Here is a 24,457-nt window from a genome sequence, read left to right as displayed (position 1 = left end):
CCTGGTTTACCGATGATAATACTGTATTCATTTTTGTAAACAGTTTTAATTAAATCAATGACAATGGAATAAAGAATAGATTTTCTGTATAAACTGTAATACTAGATTGGGGTACTACTATGTACCTAGTAGTCATTTTATAATTAAAGCGTAAAGGTACAGTTACACTAAGACTGCGCAAGTGTGGAAAATCATATACAATCGTGAATGTAGCTTAATAGCATTTACGCATTTAAGGGCATTTGTTGGACATTCGACTACTGATCGAGGTTCGAATCCCACTCTTGCCGCTTTGCTTGATACTTACTTACTTTTGCCTTTCTCCACCCAGGTGTATAAATGGGAACCCGGTTAGATCAAGACATAACTTTGCACTGATTACTAGCTGCATTATGGGAGTATGTTTCCATACATGACTGGGCTAATAATGTTCAGCGCTTAGAGGTTGAATTGAAATTTATATTTATTGAAATTGAATTGAATTGAATTGAAATTTATATTTTTATATTTTATTTTTTATTTTTATAACATTAGGCGCTATATAAATCCAGGATATTATTATTATTATTAGAGCAAGTCATATGGCCTAGCGGTTAAGGCAGGGGCGCCGTTTACCGTACCTAAAGAGCCAACAACATCGGCAAGGGTTCGAGGCCGACTCGCTTCTAGTTCTGGTGGTGGAACAAGTCTTCTCGGATAAGGACTATAAACCGTAGGTCCAGTGTACCCAGTTATAACTTGTGTGTACTTTAAAGAACCCAGTTCATTATTCGAAAAGAGTAGGGGGTTACCCCGGTGAACTGGTTTACACAATAGCCCCTCTATCAGGGGGATTACCACCTATCTGATAGGACAGTGATTAATTCACTATTGGTAATCCTTGGCCACATTGCCTAAAGACATAAAATAAAAAAAATAAAACAAAATTTACCGATATGATCCTGGTCTAAGGCCACCTAGAATAGCTTGTGTCTGTGTAGTTGACATTTCCTGCATAAGGTCATCGTTCAGTGAGATGCAGAGCGTATAACCCTGGATGCACTCTCCTTCAGCTAGCAATGGCACTGTCCAGGTCAATTGCAGACTAGTTTCTGATATACGCCTTACACAGAGATTCTTGGGAGCTGGAGGTTTTACTGAACTAGGCTAAAACAAATGTAAGTTTGGATAATAAATAGCAAATAGAAATGCAGTACCGAGTAGAACGATTGATATAGAGAAACCAGGGACTCTACAAAGTGTCCATTTAATAGGGGTGTCTTTATATTAGAGTTTGGCTACATCGGTACAAAAATATACAGTAAATTGGTAATTGTTCTTTTCACAGTATCCTTTAATTGAGGTGTCTCTTGAACAGGAAGGGTTCTTCTGTACTTTGTAATGTAATCTTTGTTTTGGAATTGCATAGTAAACAATATAGGTTATTAAGCCACGCAAAAATAAAAAGACAAAAGAATACGTTACCTGTTCTTGATTAGCATCCTCTTCATTCATGATTTCTTGTGTGGCAGTATCTTTAGGCATCAGTTCCTTTTGCTCATCAGACGTATCAATTTTGTTTTCTTTACAGTCATTCTTTCCTTCGGTGAGACTTAACACCTGCCTATCAGAAGTGCTCTTCACTTCAGTATTGTCTTGCAGAGGAGAATCATCTGATAAATCTTTTCTTTCTCCATCGTTCTTGCCAGACAACTTGTTTGAACCAATAGATTCATTTGTGTTACCTGTTTGTTTTTCCTTTTCTACTGGAATGGTTGTTTCTAAATCATGTGGCAGTAAATCTTTAAAGAATCTTGCATGTCTGGTAGACGGAACACTATCAGGTTCTTCAGTGCCCAAAGATTCCTTTGTTCCAACTGATTCCTCGGTGCTGACGGAATCCTCAGCTGGTTCTGTAGTACCAGAAGACACCTTGGGATCAATATGCTCATTGGTATCAGCAGAATCATCTCTGATCTTGGTACACATTTTGGTTTCAGCTGGTTTTGAAGTACCAGACATTACCGTGCTGGAAGTAGAAGACTTTTTAAAATCTTCTGGCATCTTGGAAACTTCGGTTTTGCCCGGTTTTGTAATACCAGGCAAAAAATTGGCAGAGACTTTGGTACTAACCGACTCCTTGTGTTTCTCAGACTTGTTACTTTCAAACTCTTTGGTACTAGCAGACTCCTTAGCATGTTCTTTGGTACCGCTAGACTCTTTTTTCCCAAGATTTTTCTTGGAATCCTCAGTATTAAGAGAACTTTTTGAACCAGTAGTAAATTTGGTATTGACAGGTTCTTTGGTATTGATCAAACCATTATCAACAGCATTGTCTTTAGTAATGGCTGACTGCTTAACTCCGGTAGTTTTCTCTGTACCACCAGATCCTTTATCAACTAATGCTTTGATACTTGTACCACTACCAGGAACATTCTTAGGTTCGTTAGAGGTCGTTTGTTGTCCAGGCTTATTTTCAGATAACTCTGATACTGTTGCGATTTGATGTCCAGTTTTCTTCTCTGTTGAGTCTTTAGCCTCAGACTTTTTCAGCGAGTTCTGTTGTCCAGTCTTTTTTTCCAATGTATTACTAGTCCCAGACTTGGGTGATTTTTGTCCAGCCTTCTTTTCCGATGAAGTCTCGGTCTTAAGTGAGTTATGTTGTCCAGTTTTCTTTTCTGAGGAATCTTTAGTCCCAGATTTGTTGGGTGATGTCGACTTGATTTTTGAAGACTTCCCCTTTGCTGGGGATCCATGTGTGGCCTGCGAGTCTTTGGCTTGCAACATTCTTGTGAGTGATTGCATCGAGTCTTGCATCTTTTCAACCTTTGAAAAATTAATAACATTTTAAAACTTGAGGAGAAATAGATTGACATTGCTATTTATTTTATTTCATTTTATGCATGACACAAACAAGTAAAATTGTAACATAAAACACTCTTAACAAAAATCATTAAACCTAATGCAATAAGTATTATACAATAAAGTAAGTTTGGTATAAAACAGTTTTTTAATTTATTTTGAACTTCTTATTGATTTTATTATTATATTTGATTGATTTTAATGTGAAGGAATACGTTATTTTGAATAAATATCATTATCATTATTAATAACAGAAATACTTAAAAACTGTTACCTGACTTTGAAGCGATTCACACTTCTGACTAAAATTCAGATTGGTTAATAGTTGGTTGTTTGTGTCCAATTTCAAGTCATTAATTGTCTCCTCCACCTTAGCGTCCCTTTGTTCCATAGCGTTAAGTTTCACCTCTGTCGCCCTCTTCCATTCTGTAAGGGACTCCACCTTTAGTAAGAAATATTGGAATTATGATTATCAATATTTATTATTATCCTATCATATCGGTACAATATTTTATAATAAGTACAGTAATTAAGTTTATACTTATTTCAAACATTTCTAAAACTTAACATGCTTAAAATGGTTGTTAAATAATAATATTGTGATAAAATTATCACTTATACTTAAAAGGTAGAAATATAGTAACAATATTTCATAATAATTACAATAATTGAGTCTATACTTTCGTATTAATACCACTTTAAACATTTCTAAATCTATTAAAAAATCAAACCAGCACACTTTCTAGATTTATACATATAATCACGGATTAAATTTCTGAAACCAATTATAGACAATTGTATTTTAAACATTAATGTTAGCTAACAAAGTAACATATGCCTTGAAACGAAACTGAAACTAAAACTCATTAAAAAATGTACATTAAACTAATTTGAGAGTTGACATGAACAGGAGGTCAAGTAACTGGAGTTGAATACAGTGGATTGTTTTCATTTTAATTAACAATTACCTGTTAAGTACAAATTAAACACATGAGAATTTGTTTAAACAATAAAACAAATTAGCAGCAAGTTAAAATAATGAATTTAAAACAGATTGACAACAGATCACAAAAAAAAATGTCAAATAATATTATTTTACTACAATAGACATTTACAAGATAATTACCCTATTAAAAAATGGTTTAACCCATCTATTGGGTACCGACAATCATTCATAGGGGAGTTTGTCATTATACCATTTGAGATTTATGCTTGTGTTGATTTATTTAAAACGCATAAAGCATAATAGAGTTCAAGTATATAAAAAACTCTCACTTTATTTTGGATATAAATCAAATAGATTATGTAATACTCATATTTTCCCTAAAGAGTAATAAAGTACAAACATGTTACAACTTTGAATGTTAAAAGGGAAAAAAACACATGTTTTTGTCTAAAATAGTATTAAATTATGTTGTTATTTCAGTTTTAATTTCAGCAGTATCTTTGTAGATGTAAACACACTACTTAAATGCAAGTCTGTTTTCCCAATAAGTTAGTTTGTTTTTCACAACACAAATCTTGTACAAGGTTAAATTGAAAGCATTCTTAAACAAATACTCACATCTAAATTCATTATTAAAGCTCGGTTCCCACTAGGACGTAACGCAAGGATGTAGACGCAACACAAGCGGGTTGACCAATAACAAGTGACAGTTCGAATAATTCATCGCTTGTGATTGGTCAAATCCCTTATGTTGCGTTACGTTTTCTTTAGTGGGAACCATGTATTAACATTTATATAACGCAAATTTCTATGATAAACTCATAATCAGCGGCGCTTCACATACATAACGTTAAAATAAAAAAAGGTTGTTTTTAATGTTTAATCAAAGATGTACAACATAAGCTGCTAACCTGTGCACATAGTGCTTGCATCAGGTTCAGATGCACATTTCTTAGCTTCCTTTCCTTTTCATTCTCTTTCTTCACTCTGCATTGAAAACAAAGTAAATCAATCATTAATGCAATCCATCAATTTGATTTTAATGGTGTGACTTGACCTGTAGCAACAAGTTGTGATAACTCTTTCCACAACTCTCTCATTTTTTTTTATTTGCAATTAATTCTCGGGTGGGACTCACACCACAATTCATACCTCTAGACCACCGAGCTTGCGCTGATGGCTAGGGGTTAGATTCGAGTCCAAGTAAATAGTGGGTACTGTACCAACAGGATTTTAATTGTATTTAACTACTCTGGAGTAGCTTTGCGTCAGGGAGTTGAGTAATTGGTCAGATTTTTTGCCCTACTTAGACGTAATTTGTACTTTATACTAAGTACATTGAGAATACTTTTATTCATGTTATATTGATGTTTTTTTTAACTATGAAGCAAGTGTTATTGAAGTTGTTCATGTGTGTTTTAAAAAGGTCATGTGAAACATAGTAGTCACATTAGTCACATTAGATCCTTCTCTAGTGTGATGAATGTTAAATGTTCACATTACCCCTACTTCATTTATATTAACCAGTCTTAAATAAAATCTTGGAAAGTACGTAACCTGTTTAATTCCTGTGTCAGGTGATCAATATGTTCTTGTAAACGTCTTCGATGAAGGTCATCCCATTTCTGTTGCATATCGTCGCCACAGCGTAGGTGATGACCCTTCCAAACTGCTTGAATACGCGTAGCAGCTTCGTCTTCTCCTGGTGTCCCTGATTGGTGTGATCTGATTCTTTGCTGATCTGTGATGTCATTCCGATTAACATCTTTTCCATCTTCTTTTGAGTCATATTTCAATTTTCTTTCGTTGGATTTGCGTCTCTTCAAAGCAATTTCTCTGATTCTTCTCAACTCTGCCTGGCAAATTATTTCTTCTACTTTTTCTTGTTTAAATGTTTTTTTATCAGTTACACTTTTTGACCTTTTATAAGATGATTTCTTTGGTTCAGAATGACCTAGTTTTGGACTAATCTCTGGATCGAATGAAGTTTGTGGTTTGGTCTTTTTAACTCCAGTGTTCTGATCAGGAGGAATTAGTCGTTTGTTTTCGTACGCCTCGTAACTCGTTGGTTCTCGCGCCCGAGCGGCATTCTTCGGAGTGTTGAACAAGTAAAACTGGTCACTATTTGTGTTGTTTGGATTTGCGTTGCCGTTTTGGTGACCAGATTTTGTAGTCTGTGTATTGACAGATATGCCTTTTGATCCTAGTACCGTAGCTGGACGATTATCAAATGGTTGAGCCTCAGACTCTTTATGGTTTGGTGGAGCAGTGGATGGTCTGAAGTTTGCATTATTGAGTTCGTTTGGAGGTAGATTGGTTAAGAATGGTAGGTATAAAGAATTGGATTTTAAAAGGCTATTTTTCCATGATGAGTCTAAAAAACATGAAAAAAACAGATATTTATGATCAAAATAACATATAATTGTAAAAAGTTTCATTTAATTTATTCGGTGCCACAGTAAATAAAATGAGTATGAGGATTAAATATACACAAATTTAAATGCAAAATAAATATTATTTAATTAAATAGGGTAATTTAAATGGTTTATAAAATCTCACTGACCCTCTAAATCTTCAAGGACGATGTCCGAATGAGGGTTCTTGATTCGCTCAGATAAAACCCATTGCACCATATCCTGTTGTGTTTCTTGTGTCCAAACCTTAATTGGTCCAGTTGGTGGTGGTGGTGAGGGGGATCTGTGCACTTCCTTATGCGGGGATTGTGATCGAGATCTTTTGCTTTTCTTTGATATCATGGAAGGTGTCGGAGACGGCGATGACAGCGACTCTTCTAGCAACTGCTTCTTGTAAAGTTGCTGTTTGTTCAATATTTTTACCAGCTTCTCATCCTCTTTTAACTGAGTCTGTAATTAAGAACAAACTTAAGTATGCAGTAAGGTACTATGTCAACATTATTCTACTGTGTTACTATGTTTTGTTTAAATATTTTATTTTGGTTTTTATTTGCTTTGATATTAGTTTATTTGGATATTAAATCATAAACACTTTTTGACTTCCTCATAAATTGAAACAATCATGTTATTAATACAGTAAAATACTTTTTTTACTGCAGTAACTGCAGTAGAATAATATTTACATGTTCCCTAAGCTATCTCAACACAGAGCCAACAATTAGGAGGCCTAAATGTAATCCTGCCATTTCCAATAGTACACCAATGTGTCAACACTTTATGATTTGTAGATGGTTGTGGTTCAGGTTACAATTTCCTAAGTCTACTACTTCTTGTAATAATAGCGAAATTAGCAAAATTTACGAGATATGACAAGAATATGACGATTAATGGTAAATCTACTAAATAATTCAAAGTGACAAATATAAATGCAGGATTTGGTGGTAAAAAAGTTAAACATTCATAAAGTGGGTCATAGGTCCTATAAAAATTAAACGTAAACACAATCATTTGATGGTTATATATATTTCAACGATCCCACAACTTTTTAATTTTTCTTTATTTATCATTCATCAATCAGTATTTTTTTATATTTAAGAAGCTTTTACTACTTCAAACAGAACGTCTAAGACTTATTTAAAAAACACAGAAAATCATTTTGAAAACTGAAGAGTCAGAATCTTAAGATTTTTGCTAGGCAAGTCTGATAATTTTATGGAAGTTGAAAGAAAATTGAATGTCAAATAAACACATAGTATCAGTTTAAAAAAAAAAGATGATGTATACCTCAGATGCGGTGGTCAATGGACAGACACGGCTTAAATACTGACAGACTTCTTTGTGCTGACCTGGATGGAATGACCGGCCCTTCCCCTGACTGTAAAGCCACTCTGCCTTCAAACTATAAAACAATGTAGAAAATATAACAACTGATGTCATTTAAGCTGGACTTCAAACTAGTTTGACAAAAACAGTGTGATATGTGCCAAATATGGTAGTGATATGACATCATCATGACTATATATGGGCACATCACATTTTTTTGTCACATAAAGTTTGATAGTGTAGACAGAGCTTTGGAATGGACAAAAGTGAATAACCTTTCTTTTTGTTTGTATAATGTACCAAAAGTACAAACTCTCTCACATAGTATAGATATTGAATATCTGTTACAGCGCCCTCTTTCTAAACTTAATATAAAACACGTAGATAAATCATTGTCGGCAGATTGCAACCCAATGTTTAAAAACAAATTGTGATTATTTATGGGCTTCATAAAAGCCAGTACATTCTTGCTAACTTGCTCATATTCCCACAAGAATGTTACTTAACCCAATCAACTTTATAGAAGCATTGGAACAGCAGTATAATATGCACTGGAACTTCTAACCATTACATAATTACATTTGATTTGCATACAGTCAATCAAATTTCTTAAAATCGGACTCTCTGAAATCCAGAAACTTTCTCAAATGCAGACATTTTTTAAGGTCCAAAAATGTAGCAAATTAATTTTTATCATTAAAAACGCATTCCAAAAAAACAGACATATTAGGTCAGCCCAAAGGTATTGGGAATGTTTACTGTATTCTATTAAAATATACAAATTAACTTTAATTTTAAAATATTTTATTGACCATCAGATTAGCAATTGGTTGTTAATATTAAAAAAGAAATTAAAAAATTAAAAAAGACTAAAGATGAATTTTGAAATATATGACAAAGAAATAAACATGTGAAAAGAATGAAAGACCTATTTGGAGCTAGGAAAAGTTTGGTTTTGTAAAGAGCTTCCAGTTTTCAAGAGAATTGGTTGTTAATATTAAAAAAGAAATTAAAAAATTAAAAAAGACTAAAGATGAATTTTGAAATATATGACAAAGAAATAAACATGTAAAAAGAATGAAAGACCTATTTGGAGCTAGGAAAAGTTTGGTTTTGTAAAGAGCTTCCAGTTTTCAAGAGAGTCCCGCACTCAGCGTCAACTGCATGTGATAAATAAATACTCGGCATAACGTTACAAATAATGTGAAACAGTATCATCAAGTAAAACATTACCACACGCACATTGGAATGTTATTAAATCCATTTTGCAGGCTTTACTGATGAAAGTTCATAATTAATGTATCAGACAACTGATCATTTTACAAATCAAACTTTTATGTCTTTGAATTATTAAAGAAAGGGGATATTATTAAGGTCAAGGTAGCAACAGCTCTGACACTAGCATTTTAATAATCAGAGTACATTAGTGGGAGTGTTTGTGTCCACTGAGAATTCTATGATTATACAACAATTTGACGTTATGAGCTTCAAATCCATTTGATAAGCTACTAAAACACCTTGATATGTCACATTTTGATAATAAAACATAATTATTGTTGAGGGATGTGTACATCTGGTGTTATGATCAGTAATAAAAAAAGAATATTGCAACTAAAAAAAATCAATAAATTTAATTTAATTCCAACTTGGTCTACCAAAAACTACTTTATACTGCCCTAATTATTTCTTTTTTGTAGAAGTTTATCAACTAAATATGGTAGTGATATACACAAATATGGCAGTGATATGACATCATCATGTTCATATATATTGTCACATAAAGTTTGATAGTGTAGACAGAGCTTTATGCTACTAAACTCCATGTTTAAATCAAACTAATAATAATCACATGAATTGAATGCAAATTGTATCAAATTGAACAGGTGAAAATTATCTGTGATACAACATAATGGTTACCTGAGGAGACACCCCCAGCTCTTACCTGGCGCGTAACAGTAGCCCTCATGTCATGACCTACTTCTTAACATTTTTGGTAAGATAATGTAATCATGTACTAATATAAATTGGTAAAAATGCGGAAGGCAATATTTACCATCAAATATCATATGGAAAACTATAAAATATCACAAAATAAATTGTATAGCAAAATGTTGGATATCTTGGGAACATGACTTTGCTACTGGAAATTATATTGCAATGAATTGTGAAAATAACTCAGCCACAGCTAAACTATGGATTACAACTTACGAAATGAGGGCATTAAATACAAGAGGGGTATTCTTGTATTCAAGTATTTACCTTTTTCTGGAATATAAACTGGTGGTTTAAGACGCTTTGCTACTGTGCAACAAGTCCGGGTCTAAATCTTTGGTGTTGCTAGGGATGAGCTTATCAAGTACGTACCTTTCTCTTTGAATAATAACAGCGCCATCTAGAACATGCAGAGTCAAACACCAATTGGCTACGTAAGGCCTATAATCAAAACCACTGAGATATTTGTTTAAGGATTACACAGAGACATGGTTCTAGACAAGATATTGGTAGAAAATGCATTACAGCTTACACATACTGAAAATGTTGTAGATATATTCTACTTTCTTCCTAGAAATATTAATCACATTTAAGTTTAAAGCTCTGTCTACACTATCAAACTAGTTTGGCAAAAAAAGTGTGATGTGTCAAAATATGGTAGAGACATGCCCAAATACATCATCATGTCCATATATGAAAACATCACATTTTTTGTCACATAAAATTTGATAGTGTAGACAGAGCTTAAGAAATAATTAAGTATATAAATACTATATGACTATAAAAATAGGTTGTACTTGGTATACTAAAAAATAAAAAAAAAAATACATTAAAGAAAAAATACAACCTTTATAATACTATGACATTTTAAAAAATCGAATAATGATAGTACGCGTGTTAAAGGATACACGGAGGCCGTCATTAAAACAGCGGGGTTGTTTTTTATCGATAGTTGTTCCAGTTCGGTGAGACAGCATAAATATGACATCTAAAAAAATATACAAATATAAAAATCACAACATGAAGATGACCTAAAAAAATGTGTTCTTACTCCCACAGCGAATAAACTTTGTTTCAGCTTTTGGTTTTGAACACATGGTTGCGTTCATCCGGTGACCTACATTGCATGTGCACGTTCACAGCATGTTTTGTATTATCTTTCAAGAAATCTCTATAATTGACAATTTGTACCTACAATAATGTTCGTGAAATGTCACAGTTTAGTAAAAAATGACAATTCAATATAAGCTACATTATTGTTTAACCACATGCAAGGTAACATTTATTGAGTTCCATGGCTGTGGTCTCGTATGCGAAATGAGACGCTAACTGTGTATGACTGTTAATGCTAGGTTTTTTAAGGATAATACCAAGAATTGCCATCGGCTAAGTTGCTCACTCTATAAATATTTATGTAATGCAAGTTCAACAGAACACAACATATCTATAAAGGCTTACAAGTCGAGTTTTTTTTTGTATCATGAAAATAAAACTGAATCAGACCGGATTTGAACCAGGACCCAAAGCTTACTAGGACAGCCCCATAACTACATTTATTAAATCTCAAAACAAAAATCTCAAAAGGATGCAAAAGTACATACCTCAGTGATGTCACTGATTTCATTTTCTGCGAGTGACAGTGTGGTGAGCGAAGTAGGAAAATAGGCAGGTACACCTCGTAGCGTTGTTAAGATGTTACCATGAAGAAGCAAGGTCTGTAAAAAACAATTATTTTAACAGATACTTCAAGATCAATCCATCTTTATACTTTATTATTAGTCTTACATTCATCTGAATGATGGATGAAACTAAGCCAGGACTGTTTAAGGCATCTTTAGCTGGTCCTATCATTGACCATCTCTCGTCCAGTGCCCACTTTGAACAGAGGAGAGGCAATAATTGATCATTATTTAATTTGATCAAAGATACTATGTATTGAAGCAAAGAATATATATCACAAGAATGAGTAATCCGCGATTTTCCCTGTAACAGTAATATTGTCCATGTGGTAGGGCGCTGCCATAAGTGTGGATGTATCTGGGATGTATACAACTTTTTGTAACGGTTTCACTAATCAAAGGCTGGACCACCGGTAGTATTTTCATGATAAAAAATGTTATCAACTACATGCCAACATCATGTTAAATACTATTTGGATATTTAATTGTTCGTTTTATGTAATTTATTTAGTAAAAACTGCCGTATAAACAGTTTGCTTTATCAACCGGGCGCTACGATAGCATGACCGGGCGTGTTGCTGTTTACGCGTTTTCACGAAGGATAGTTTAATAATATTCCTATATTTAACTTGTTTCTGGTAAAACAAATAAATGTTAATGACATTTAACATTTTGTCCTATTAATAACATGTATTTTATACTAATTTATATCATAAAAACAATACTTAATTTACCGGGCGTAGAGTAGTACACGGCAATGGTAAAGAATAGGCCGTGCCGAGTAACGATTCGTTGATTTTTGGTGTTGCTGTGTTAGGCCTTTTTTGTGAACTAACTTAGCATGTTAGTAAATAATTGTCTGTAAAAGTTTGTTAATAAATATGTATTATAAAATAGTTTACAATTGCAAAAACTATTATCATAATTCTATTTAATGTGACATGTATAATATCTATTAAATCAAGTCTTATTTAGTATGTATACATCCGCCCTTATGAGGGCGGGCATCACTCACTGGAGCTCTCTGTTACAAATTTCTCATGCAAAAATCGCGGAATACTCATTCTTGTGATATATATTCTTTGATTGAAGTGATGTACCGTAGACACAAGTTATAAAGCGGTGCGGTTTTTACAAGAAAAGGGAACAATCTCTGTTCAAGCCACTTGGTTGTCAAAGGCCTCTGTGAAAAAGTGGTCAGGTTGAAACCTTACCAACCGTAATGGTGGCTACCACTTACCTATGTGAATCCAAATGCACTTGAACAGGATTTAGATTGTTTTCTAACAAATCCATTTATACTAAAAAGAACAGTATTAACTAAAGTGAATTACAACAACTAATGAAGAAATCAATTTAATTCAGACAAATCTCACATAAATCTAAACATTATAATGTCAAACTTTGTTGCAAATCAAAGCATCTCAATTACGTTGTTATGTGACTAAGATCTTGAATGACGTCATTGACCGACAATGATTGCTTTTAAGGTGAAGATCAGCTTGATGCTGTTTTTTAAAGAAAATAATTAATATTCAAGTAATAAAAAGAGTGGAAATCAACAATGAAAATGCTTTTCAAGTTCTTTGTTTTTAAATCCTCTATTACTTTTGTTGTTGTTAAATCACATTTTTTACTTTACTCCAGACGCACCTTAATTCAAGAAGTGTGCCACTGTTTCAAAAGTTTACAAAAAATTATTACTATTAATCATTTTGTCTGCTCAACTACTGTAATGCAAAAACTGTGCACAATTGTATATATACTAAACTAGTAATGCATCACTAGCAGTCACTAAAGATAACTACATTTAAGCACAATTTTTTAGACAAAGATTTGAGTGGTTTTTACATTTCAGAACTTAAGAACTATGTCAATTTGTTAAGTATCAGTTTGAGCATGATTGGTAACCATTAGCTAAACATATAGTGGAAGTTCAATAATCAATATTTTCATAGTTAGACTGGATCTGAACCATTCCCAATCAACCTTTTACATACAGTACTTAGTTAAATACACATTATACCTCTGATAATAGTTGGCAATGGATAGTGTAATTGTCTCTATGAAAATGTGGCAAATACATATAAAAGTATACTTTTATAATGTTATAACATTGCCTATTTTAGTATTACTATTATTCTGCCATTTCAGTGTCACTTTTCAATTGTGTTTCAATATCGTTGATCATAGAAATGCAGTAGTTAGAACCCTATGAAGGGGACAAACGAAGTGTCTCTTTAACAGGGGTGTCTTCTGAATAAGGCGTTTGTTATAGTGTTCAAATATATATTGATCCTTATTTATTTAGCAAGAAAATGTCCTCTTAATAGGTCCTAGAGGAAGAGTTACTTTGTGACGGAAATAATGAACATAATGCAAGAAAATGCATAGATATACAGTAGAACCAGAATTAAGCGGGCACCTTCGGAATCACACAAAATTAGTGTGTCCTCTGAATAGGAGAATATACATTGACATTTCATTTTGCAAAGAAAATCAATAAATAGCTCTCAAAAGGAGGGTTCTGTAACTTTGTGTTGGAAATAATGACCAAGTAACATTACAACATCCCAATAATGTAACTTGACATTACAACATTATCATGATTCTCCCAAAAGCATTAAAATACTTATAAATACTTGAGCATGTGTACTTAAAATGATTGTGGTATGCACGCCAACATTTGTCTAGACTCTTAATTGACCATGATCTTTTGGGTTGTGTCTGATGTTTCTTTCAGAACATTTATGCGATGTATTTAAAAAAAAATATAATTAAGTAAATAATATATTTGTGAAAAAATGTCATCTGTTTTCAATGTCTGTAGGTAATGTTATATTAACTTTAAATAAATAATAAAATTATTTCCGGACAGTTATGTCTTATATTATACTGAACATTACTTATAAATGAAATAATATTTTTTTTTTAAACTAGGCCTATTAAAAGTAGTGAAAAATGTCACATTTGAAATGTCACATTTGAAATAAAATGAGAACAAACTGAAATATTAATACTTTTATATTATCATTAAATTTTCATTCAGTAAAATCTTATAAAAAAATACTGGAAAAAAAATGCACTAAAATGTGTTTTTGCAGATTTGACATTTTGAAATGTGGATTATTGTGATTTTTCTTTTAATACATTTCATCTTCAGAGAAACAATAACAAATTGTGTTTAGGTCTTAAGGGAAATTCCCTGTACTGATCGTAAATAATATTACATAACAAATACATGTACATTAGGTTTGGAGAAGATTCTTGCAAACAAGGCTTGATGACGTAAACAATGTATTTGAAACAAAGTAGGCTGAACATCAATTTGTTGATTGTAAATCTTGAGTAAGCTTTGTCTACACTCTCAAACTAGTTTGATAATGATAAAAGTTTGATAAAAGTGTGATGTGCCCAAATATGGTAGGGATATGCCCATATATGGTAGCGATATGCTTAAATATAGTAGTGATATGACATCATCATGTCCATATAATTATGGGCACACACATTTTTTGTCACATAAAGTGTAGATCACAGGGCTTAAAGGCTTGTCACAAAATATTAAACTTTACAAATTGTGCGACATTATACTGGTTGATGAATATCACTGAAAAGTTTGAACTTCACGTGGAGCTTTAAAATGTATCAACTGATGGTTATCCAGATAACATTCCAGGTGTTTCACTTTGTAATATAAAACAATTATCACTGGGTCCTTTCCCATTATGTCATACAATAATATTAGATTCATGAACGACATACATGCCTTGAGGACATCACTAAATAAACATTAACTGAAGTTCAACCGTAACCTACATTCAATCCTATTAAAAAATAGCTAAACTGAATTTTAACAGTATATTGTTGTGAACTATGTTGAACTTTTTTCAGAATTAGTACCCCAGCAAAGAAGGTTAAGTTTTCGTTACAATTTACATATATTCGTTCCTTCTTTTGCCCTTGGGCAGCAATTTTAGGTGTCTGTCTATCAATTTTTACAAATGATTTTATGACTTTAGCGTTAATTTATTTTGTGACCTAAAGATGAAAAAATCCTATTAATACTAATAACAAACACGCAAGGTAAAATAATATTGTTTATTTCAAAATCAATGGTTTTATCAAAATATTTATGCCAAAAATATGAACGATTTAGAGCAATTGCTCTTCCGAAATTAGTAATGTGGGGGAAAGTATTGAGTACCTGAATATTGAAATATGATTGATTGAGATTTGAAGAAGGTGCAGTAGCTGGTTCAGTAGCTAAGGTCAGTAGCTAAGGTCAGTAGCTAAGGTCAGTAGCTAAGGTCAGTAGCTAAGGTCAGTAGCTAAGGTCAGTAGCTAAGGTCAGTAGCAAGACTGCAATATTTATTGCTCATGTCAGTCACAACATGACAAAACCTGATAAATTATATCAGCTGTTTTTCTAGCTGAAAATATTCCTAAAGTTCACGATAGTTATATTTCATTCATTAGTTATCGATCTGCTTAGCCTGTATAGAACAGAATTAACTCTAGTGTTTGTGAACATGGATCTGCTTAGCCTGTATAGAACAGAATTAACTCTAGTGTGTAGTGAACATGGATCTGCTTAGCCTGTATAGAACAGAGTTAACTCTAATGTGTGTGAACATGGATCTGCTTAGCCTGTATAGAACAGAATTAACTCTAGTGTGTAGTGAACATGGATCTGCTTAGCCTGTATAGAACAGAATTAACTCTAGTGTGTGTGAACATGGATCTGCTTAGCCTGTATAGAACAGAATTAACTCTAGTGTGTGTGTGAACATGGATCTGCTTAGCCTGTATAGAACAGAATTAACTCTAGTGTGTGTGAACATGGATCTGCTTAGCCTGTATAGAACAGAATTAACTCTAGTGTGTGTGAACATGGATCTGCTTAGCCTGTATAGAACAGAGTTAACTCTAGTGTGTGTGAACATGGATCTGCTTAGCCTGTATAGAACAGAATTAACTCTAGTGTGTGTGAACATGGATCTGCTTAGCCTGTATAGAACAGAGTTAACTCTAGTGTATGTGAACATGGATCTGCTTAGCCTGTATAGAACAGAATTAACTCTAGTGTGTGTGAACATGGAGCTGCTTAGCCTGTATAGAACAGAGTTAACTCTAGTGTATATGAACATGGAGCTGCTTAGCCTGTATAGAACAGAGTTAACTCTAGTGTGTGTGAACATGGATCTGCTTAGCCTGTATAGAACAGAATTAACTCTAGTGTGTGTGAACATGGATCTGCTTAGCCTGTATAGAACAGAGTTAACTCTAGTGTGTGTGAACATGGATCTGCTTAGCCTGTATAGAACAGAATTAACTCTAGTGTGTGTGAACATGGATCTGCTTAGCCTGTATAGAACAGAATTAACTCTAGTGTGTAGTGAACATGGATCTGCTTAGCCTGTATAGAACAGAATTAACTCTAGTGTGTGTGAACATGGATCTGCTTAGCCTGTATAGAACAGAATTAACTCTAGTGTGTGTGAACATGGATCTGCTTAGCCTGTATAGAACAGAATTAACTCTAGTGTGTGTGAACATGGATCTGCTTAGCCTGTATAGAACAGAGTTAACTCTAGTGTGTGTGAACATGGATCTGCTTAGCCTGTATAGAACAGAATTAACTCTAGTGTTTGTGAACATGAATCTGCTTAGCCTGTATAGAACAGAATTAACTCTAGTGTGTAGTGAACATGGATCTGCTTAGCCTGTATAGAACAGAGTTAACTCTAATGTGTGTGAACATGGATCTGCTTAGCCTGTATAGAACAGAATTAACTCTAGTGTGTAGTGAACATGGATCTGCTTAGCCTGTATAGAACAGAATTAACTCTAGTGTGTGTGAACATGGATCTGCTTAGCCTGTATAGAACAGAATTAACTCTAGTGTGTGTGTGAACATGGATCTGCTTAGCCTGTATAGAACAGAATTAACTCTAGTGTGTGTGAACATGGATCTGCTTAGCCTGTATAGAACAGAATTTACTCTAGTGTGTGTGAACATGGATCTGCTTAGCCTGTATAGAACAGAGTTAACTCTAGTGTATGTGAACATGGATCTGCTTAGCCTGTATAGAACAGAATTAACTCTAGTGTGTGTAAACATGGATCTGCTTAGCCTGTATAGAACAGAGTTAACTCTAGTGTATGTGAACATGGATCTGCTTAGCCTGTATAGAACAGAATTAACTCTAGTGTGTGTGTGAACATGGAGCTGCTTAGCCTGTATAGAACAGAGTTAACTCTAGTGTGTGTGAACATGGATCTGCCTTGCCTGTATAGAACAGAATTAACTCTAGTGTGTGTGAACATGGATCTGCTTAGCCTGTATAGAACAGAGTTAACTCTAGTGTATGTGAACATGGAGCTGCTTAGCCTGTATAGAACATAATTAACTCTAGTGTGTGTGAACATGGATCTGCTTAGCCTGTATAGAACAGAGTTAACTCTAGTGTGTGTGAACATGGATCTGCTTAGTCTGTATAGAACAGAGTTAACTCTAGTGTGTGTGAACATGGATCTGCTTAGCCTGTATAGAATAGTTAACTCTAGTGTGTGTGAACATGGATCTGCTTAGCCTGTATAGAACAGAGTTAACTCTAGTGTGTGTGAACATGGATCTGCTTAGCCTGTATAGAATAGAGTTAACTCTAGTGTGTGTGAACATGGATCTGCTTAGTCTGTATAGAACAGAGTCAAGTGTGTGTGTGTGAAAAAAGCTAGCATCTTCATAATCAAGTGTAACAAACACAATATAAAAAATCAAACTTTATCTATAAAAGATATGACAGCAGTGCTAATGAAGTACAGTATGTTGCAACGTGACATTTGACCTTATGTTTTACCACTTAACAGTAAAAACATCAATGTCATGATAAAGTTTACCTACATATGGCAAGTGTACAATAAAAGGTGATTAAGCATTGTTTATAATATAAGTTTAATTAGCATTAAGTTCAAATACATTAAATGTTGTTGAAAACAAGTTATTTAGTAGCAATAATGAAATGTATGTTTCGCACATATCTCTAGATATCTGGGACTAAAGAAAGACAGTTTAATGGGAGCTGTCTGTGCAATGTAAACTGACGCGAGTAAGGCAAAAAAAAAGATGGATGGACGGAATTACAGCAGCGAGGGTTGTACAGCTGTGGAAACAGTTACGTTGGCACAGGATCATAAGGCATGGAGGAATCTCTCATCACTCAGTTGCTCAGACACTCTGAGCCATCTGTACCAAGAAGATATATTGGATGTTCAGAAGATGTATTGTAATTAATAGTAGCAATGAAATTAATAAATTTTATTCAACATTTATTTAAAAATATTTGCTCATTATAGTTTTAGTGGATAAAACCAAAAGAAGAAACCATCCACATAAAATTTTTTAAATTTTATACATTTGTTTGAAAAAAATCTTGTTTAGAAGATTTTTCTACAGTAACAACAGAGTAGGCCTACAGCACTGCTCTCAAACTATCTGGTAATTTCCCTTTGAAGTGTTAATAGTAATTGATAGTAAATAAAACGCATAATAGCGCAGGAAGTATAGTCACATACAATGCAACGTTATTACCAACATTATTGCTATGTAAACAGAATGAATATATACATCACAATTATTGTATGTGAATAAAGATACCAATGTATTATTGCTATGTAAACAGGTACAGAATGAATATATACATCACAATTATTGTATGTGAATAAAGATACCAATGTATTTTTTAATCATATGCATCCAACAGCGAGAAACTCGCCAATTACACTACAGAGAGAGTGGAGTTGAAAGAGTCGTAAGTTACACCCCTGGCACTACGTCAGGATTGAACCCTGGACTTTGGGATTTGAAGGCAAGCATGTTAACCAGCAAGCTACAGCTTCACTATCTGAACTTGATATTAAAAGAGGTCAATAAGGATGGTACTGTTATTAATGTGTTAGACACATACATCATGGCTATTGGCAGTTGTAATTGTAACAACTTTGCTCAACAATTATTTCTGTGATAACAAGGCTGGTTTTCATTTATTTATTTGTATTTCAGTTCATTCAATTTTACATATAACAGACATGAATTAAAAATGTACAAAAAACCATATTATCTGAATGAACTGAAGATAACCTGAGAAAGTTGAATAAAAAATATATTTCTATTGGGGTCCTCAATAAAAAATGAAAACATTGAAAATTCCTAATTAAAATTTTAAAGACAACATTACATAGTAAACAATTTGCAAACAATTTTAATAGATTTTTCCAGTTGGATAACCGTAACGTTTTAAAAAAGCAATAATATTCAACAAGTTAAGTCAATGTACACAATACATAAATGTGTAGCATTACTTAAGATATAATAATGAATGATACCTTTAAACAGGTCAATAGTGAGATATTGCTGACTGCAGATATACTGTTATCAGACAGATCAAGGTGCTTCAGTTTAAGACAAGCAGATAAGTTGTCCATAGACTGCAAAACAAAACATTTTAATTAATGTAATTTAACAATGTTATCAATTGTATGCTTTATGGAAAGGTGGAGACAAGAATACTATGCTGATTTTAAGACTGAAATTTGGATATTTTGTACCCTTATTTGGATATTTTGTACACTTATTTGGATATTTTGTACACTTATTTGGATATTTTGTACACTTATTTGGATATTTTGTACACTTATTTGGATATTTTGTACACTTATTTTGATATTTTGTACCCTTATTTGGATATTTTGTACACTTATTTGGATATTTTGTACACTTATTTGGATATTTTGTACACTTATTTGGATATTTTGTACCCTTATTTGGATATTTTGTACCCTTATTTGGATATTTTGTACCATTATATTGTTATTTTGAATACTTATTTGGATATTTTGTACACTTATATTTGGATATTTTGTACCCTTATTTGGATATTTTGTACACTTATTTGGATATTTTGTACACTTATTTGGATATTTTGTACACTTATTTGGATATTTTGTACACTTATTTGGATATTTTGTACACTTATTTGGATATTTTGTATACTTATTTTGATATTTTGTACCCTTATTTGGATATTTTGTACACTTATTTGGATATTTTGTACACTTATTTGGATATTTTGTACACTTATTTGGATATTTTGTACACTTATTTGGATATTTAGTACCCTTATTTGGATATTTTGTACCCTTATTTGGATATTTTGTACCATTATATTGTTATTTTGAATACTTATTTGGATATTTTGTACACTTATATTTGGATATTTTGTACCCTTATTTGGATATTTTGTACACTTATTTGGATATTTTGTACACTTATTTGGATATTTTGTACACTTATTTGGATATTTTGTACCCTTATTTGGATATTTTGTACCATTATATTGTTATTTTGAATACTTATTTGGATATTTTGTACACTTATTTGGATATTTTGTACCTTATTTGGTAATTAACTCCTGTTTTTACCTTAATGTTGTTGCCCGATAAGTTCAACCATTCCAATTGTATCAAATCTTTTAAGCCATCAATTCCCTGAATACTGTTGGTTGGTAAATTTAAAACACGCAGATTTCTCAGCCTGGCCACTCCATTCATATGTATTATACGATTGTTTGCTATAGAAAGCTGAATAACAAAAAAAAAACTGGTAAAAAACCCACCCATAACACGATATATGGTTTTAAGTTTTAATATAATCATCATCACGAATGCTAAATATCTTGTGACATAGCACACCCAGGACTTCTCCAATCAGAGTGATTATTGGCCACAGTTTGCATAGACTTATTTATTTTTCTTTTTGTATCATTTCCTACAATTTTTAATTATCCATGTGGTTTTGAATCATCCTCTTGGTCTCTTGATAGAGCTCATAGAGCTCTTAGTCTATCAATTAATGTATTATTACATTATGTACAAAGGGCAGATCCAAGACTTTTTTAATGTAACAAACTTAAAAGTTGAGTAATATTTCTCACTTGTTGAAGATTCAGACATTTGTCTAGTTGTTCGATCTTGGCAATCACATTGTTGTCCAAGATTAACGTTGAGTATTGGTCAACATCAGACAATTCTGGAACAGCTGTATTTATCTTCTTTAACCCTAGATTTGATAAATCTTTTGCCATCTTAAATGTCCTGTTATAAAAGAAAACAATATTCAAGTCTGCGTCTGATAAATCAAAAAGCCACATTTTATACGATTATTATTAATAATTTGTTATTTAGTCAAACTAGGTAGCCTAGGCCTAATAACATTAAAAGGCTATATAGGCCTAGGCTAGGCCTAGTAGGCCTTAGTTTAATTGTTATAGGCCTATATACTATACTGAGTATAGGCCTAGCCCTAGGCTAGGTAGGCCTAACTTAATAATTATAAAACTAAAGTAACTAGGCTAGGCCTAGCTAGCTAGGGCCAGGCCTAACCTATAGGTAGGCCGGGACTGTGGGATATGACCGGTTGGGCCGCCGACAAGTTGAGCCGCCGGTAATTTCTATGAAACGCCCAGTGCGTCTTTTACGACATTTCGCGTAGTGATAGAGGGGTTTCCTAGTACATAAGTTCATGGTCTTTAGGTTTATTGTGTCATGAAAATAAATAATAATTACATACTACAATTTTGTTGGTTTGAACCGCCATAACAACACAGCAAAGGAAAGTAGTCATATTTAATAATTTAATTGTTTTTAATCTTTCAAGGTAAAAATGCAGTGCACTCCATAATATTTTTCTCGCGTAAAATCACATTGTCTCTCACTCAGGACTAATTGAGTATTGATACTCTTCGAATGAGGTTAAATAATTATTTTTTTTATCTACTATCTTTTACGTCATTTTTGGCTAAAAACGATCACTTTCGGTCATGTTTTAGGCCTTATATTTTGGAATCTACAAACAAGTCAGATATTCATAATTATTTCTCTTTAATTATAATATTTAATAATATATACTAAAAACCGTGATATATAAACTTTGGAATATACATCATTATATCTAATAATTAATATAAATAGAACTTCTATTAAATAGAAACGAGCACCGGCGAAAGTAAGCATTTGGCGTTTCATAGAAAATAACGTTTTTCTGGCGGCGGCTCAACTTGGCCTAATCCGGTAGGCCTATATATAGGCCAGACAGAGGGCCTAAACTCTGTGAGTGACTGTGTTGTGTGTATAATGTATCATACGGTAGCAGACATTTATTATCTCACTGCTAGGCCCTATGCCGGTGTGTATATTAGTTATTACTGCTTTGACTAGGCCTAAGCCCTAGAGTGAATTCGTCACCATTCGTCCTGCTAGAGCTCTACCTAGTCTCATCTTCGTCGCTGTGTCGCGGCCTAACTAGCTACTACTATTACTAAGCCTAAGGCCTAGGCTAGGCCTCTCTCTAGCTAGAGTAGGCGCTTACAGGCCTAGATTGTAGACCTACCTGAAGATAGGGGCACATAAAAATAGCAGTTAACATTACATTTAAACAGTGATCCCAGAATCATTATGCTAAATTACCTTATACGTATTAAGACATCTACGATTTAGAGTTTTGAGCATTCTATTTTAATAACAACAAACTTCGAAATTGATTTTCCGCCATTTTTGTATTGTACTTATCAAAAGAGGGCCTCCTACATCCGGCATATTTTTTGTATTTTATTACATAATAATCAAATCGAATTAGGCCTACAGCCCGGCCTACAGTTGGTTTATAAAACTAATTACGTCTGTCTGTATGAACGAAATGTCATATTTAAAACTAGCATGCATAGGCTACCCTTAAACATGTTAACTGGTTTGAAGTCATGGACCACTCCGAGAGTGCATACCTCCGCCTACTGTAAATTCTCCTACAAAAACAAAACTCACAAAAGATTTCTCCGGAAAAATATATATTTATTTGTGTGTGTCTTATTGCTGTTTGTGATTTAGGCTAATTTCACTACAAGCATGTGTATGGGAGTTTGGTGTAATGGTTATGTAACAAGCCTTTCAATTAACAATAGCTTTCAGTTGACTAACAATAGAACAGCAACGCGAAAATCAAACAAGTGAATTTGAAAAGAAATCTGAGGTTTTTTAAACTACTCGCATCAAAAACATTATGCCTAATCAAATTATGTTTTAAAATTACAAATCACAAATTGTAACTCTTGCCTCTTGTACAAAAATGAAGTTTTTTGGATTAGTAGTTCTCGAGAAAATGCAATTTCAGTTTACTTGCTCGCCGGCTTTTGAAAAATTCTGTCCTATCTTTTAACACTAGCAGATCTGAAAAGTATACTAAAAAGTGGTCCAGAATTGGGACTATGGTCCCAAAATTTAATTGAATGGTCCTTGACCACATATCTATCTGTACATTCATTTTGGTAAAGATCTTGTAATTACTTTTTGAGTAATCCTGCTAACAAACAAACACACGCAATCGATTACATATACCTCCTTGGCGGGAGTAAAATAAATAGAAAATGATGATGAACTTTACCTTTGAAGCCGGCCAACTCAAATTCCTATCGTACTTTTGTAAAGCAGCACACTTTAAATAAACCAATAATTTAAAAAACAAACACACTTCACAATGTTCTAATCGACATCGGACTAGCTCGTTTTCTTTTCAGGCTTGAATTAAATAAAATCAATATTTTTTTTATTGGTCCTTTTTGAAATTATAAATAAAATGTTAATATTTAGGCCTTGTAATGTTCTTTAAAGTTAAGAAGAGGATTTTAAAAATATATGGCACTAATTGACGCTATTCCGAGAAACTGTAAAGTTATAGTGGCTGAGAAACCCTATTGTTATATACATAAAGAGGTTGATACAATAAAGAAAAATGTTAATGTTACTTCAAATTATACAACTGTCAAACTATTCTATTCCACTTTTACCGATGTAGCATATAAAGCGTGCATACCAAAAGCACAAGATAAATGGGAAAACCAACTTCAAAATTTTGTATTGACTGGAATCTATGTTGGAAAAACAAAGTTAAGAGTAGGGCCTATGTTGCACATAAAAAGAGTGGCTTTCTTTAATTTCAAGTTGCTTCATAACATTTTACCAACTAGGTGTAAGCTAAAATTATGGAATTTGTCAAACAGTAATTATTGTGAATATTGTAATGAGGAGGTTGAAAATGAAAAGCATATATTATTTACATGCAAAGAAGTAAAACATTGCTGGGTAAAATGTTGCGCTATGCTGAAAACATGTTTTGCATTTACTCAGGAAGTTACATTGGAGAAAATTTG

General features: G+C 33.0%; 1 protein-coding gene and 1 long non-coding RNA gene across 2 annotated transcripts in view; both read right to left on the bottom strand.

The window, feature by feature from the left end:
* Positions 1-20,419, bottom strand: part of LOC140055594 (uncharacterized) — a 30,340-nt gene extending 9,921 nt beyond the window's left edge. The window contains exons 1-12 of the mRNA XM_072100931.1: positions 20,396-20,419; positions 19,584-19,685; positions 11,118-11,231; positions 10,425-10,504; positions 9,889-9,972; positions 7,486-7,600; positions 6,351-6,651; positions 5,345-6,161; positions 4,699-4,774; positions 3,116-3,283; positions 1,465-2,805; positions 932-1,146 (exon numbers count right to left, since the gene is read on the bottom strand). Coding sequence (XP_071957032.1) covers positions 932-1,146; positions 1,465-2,805; positions 3,116-3,283; positions 4,699-4,774; positions 5,345-6,161; positions 6,351-6,651; positions 7,486-7,600; positions 9,889-9,972; positions 10,425-10,504; positions 11,118-11,231; positions 19,584-19,685; positions 20,396-20,419 — 3,437 coding nt within the window. The remainder of the gene's footprint in view (positions 1-931; positions 1,147-1,464; positions 2,806-3,115; positions 3,284-4,698; positions 4,775-5,344; positions 6,162-6,350; positions 6,652-7,485; positions 7,601-9,888; positions 9,973-10,424; positions 10,505-11,117; positions 11,232-19,583; positions 19,686-20,395) is intronic.
* A 280-nt stretch (positions 20,420-20,699) lies between these two features.
* Positions 20,700-22,801, bottom strand: LOC140054572 (uncharacterized). The gene is made up of 3 exons (XR_011846532.1): positions 22,722-22,801; positions 21,191-21,350; positions 20,700-20,837 (listed from the first exon to the last, which is right to left on the bottom strand). It is a non-coding gene; the product is annotated as an uncharacterized lncRNA (long non-coding RNA).
* Positions 22,802-24,457: the final 1,656 nt, after the last annotated feature.

This window comes from Antedon mediterranea, chromosome 7 (assembly GCF_964355755.1).
Source record: "Antedon mediterranea chromosome 7, ecAntMedi1.1, whole genome shotgun sequence".
Taxonomy (NCBI): Eukaryota; Metazoa; Echinodermata; class Crinoidea; order Comatulida; family Antedonidae; genus Antedon; species Antedon mediterranea.
The sequence above is the reverse complement of the archived record's forward strand: the minus strand, read 5'-3'. Positions and strand labels throughout refer to the sequence as shown.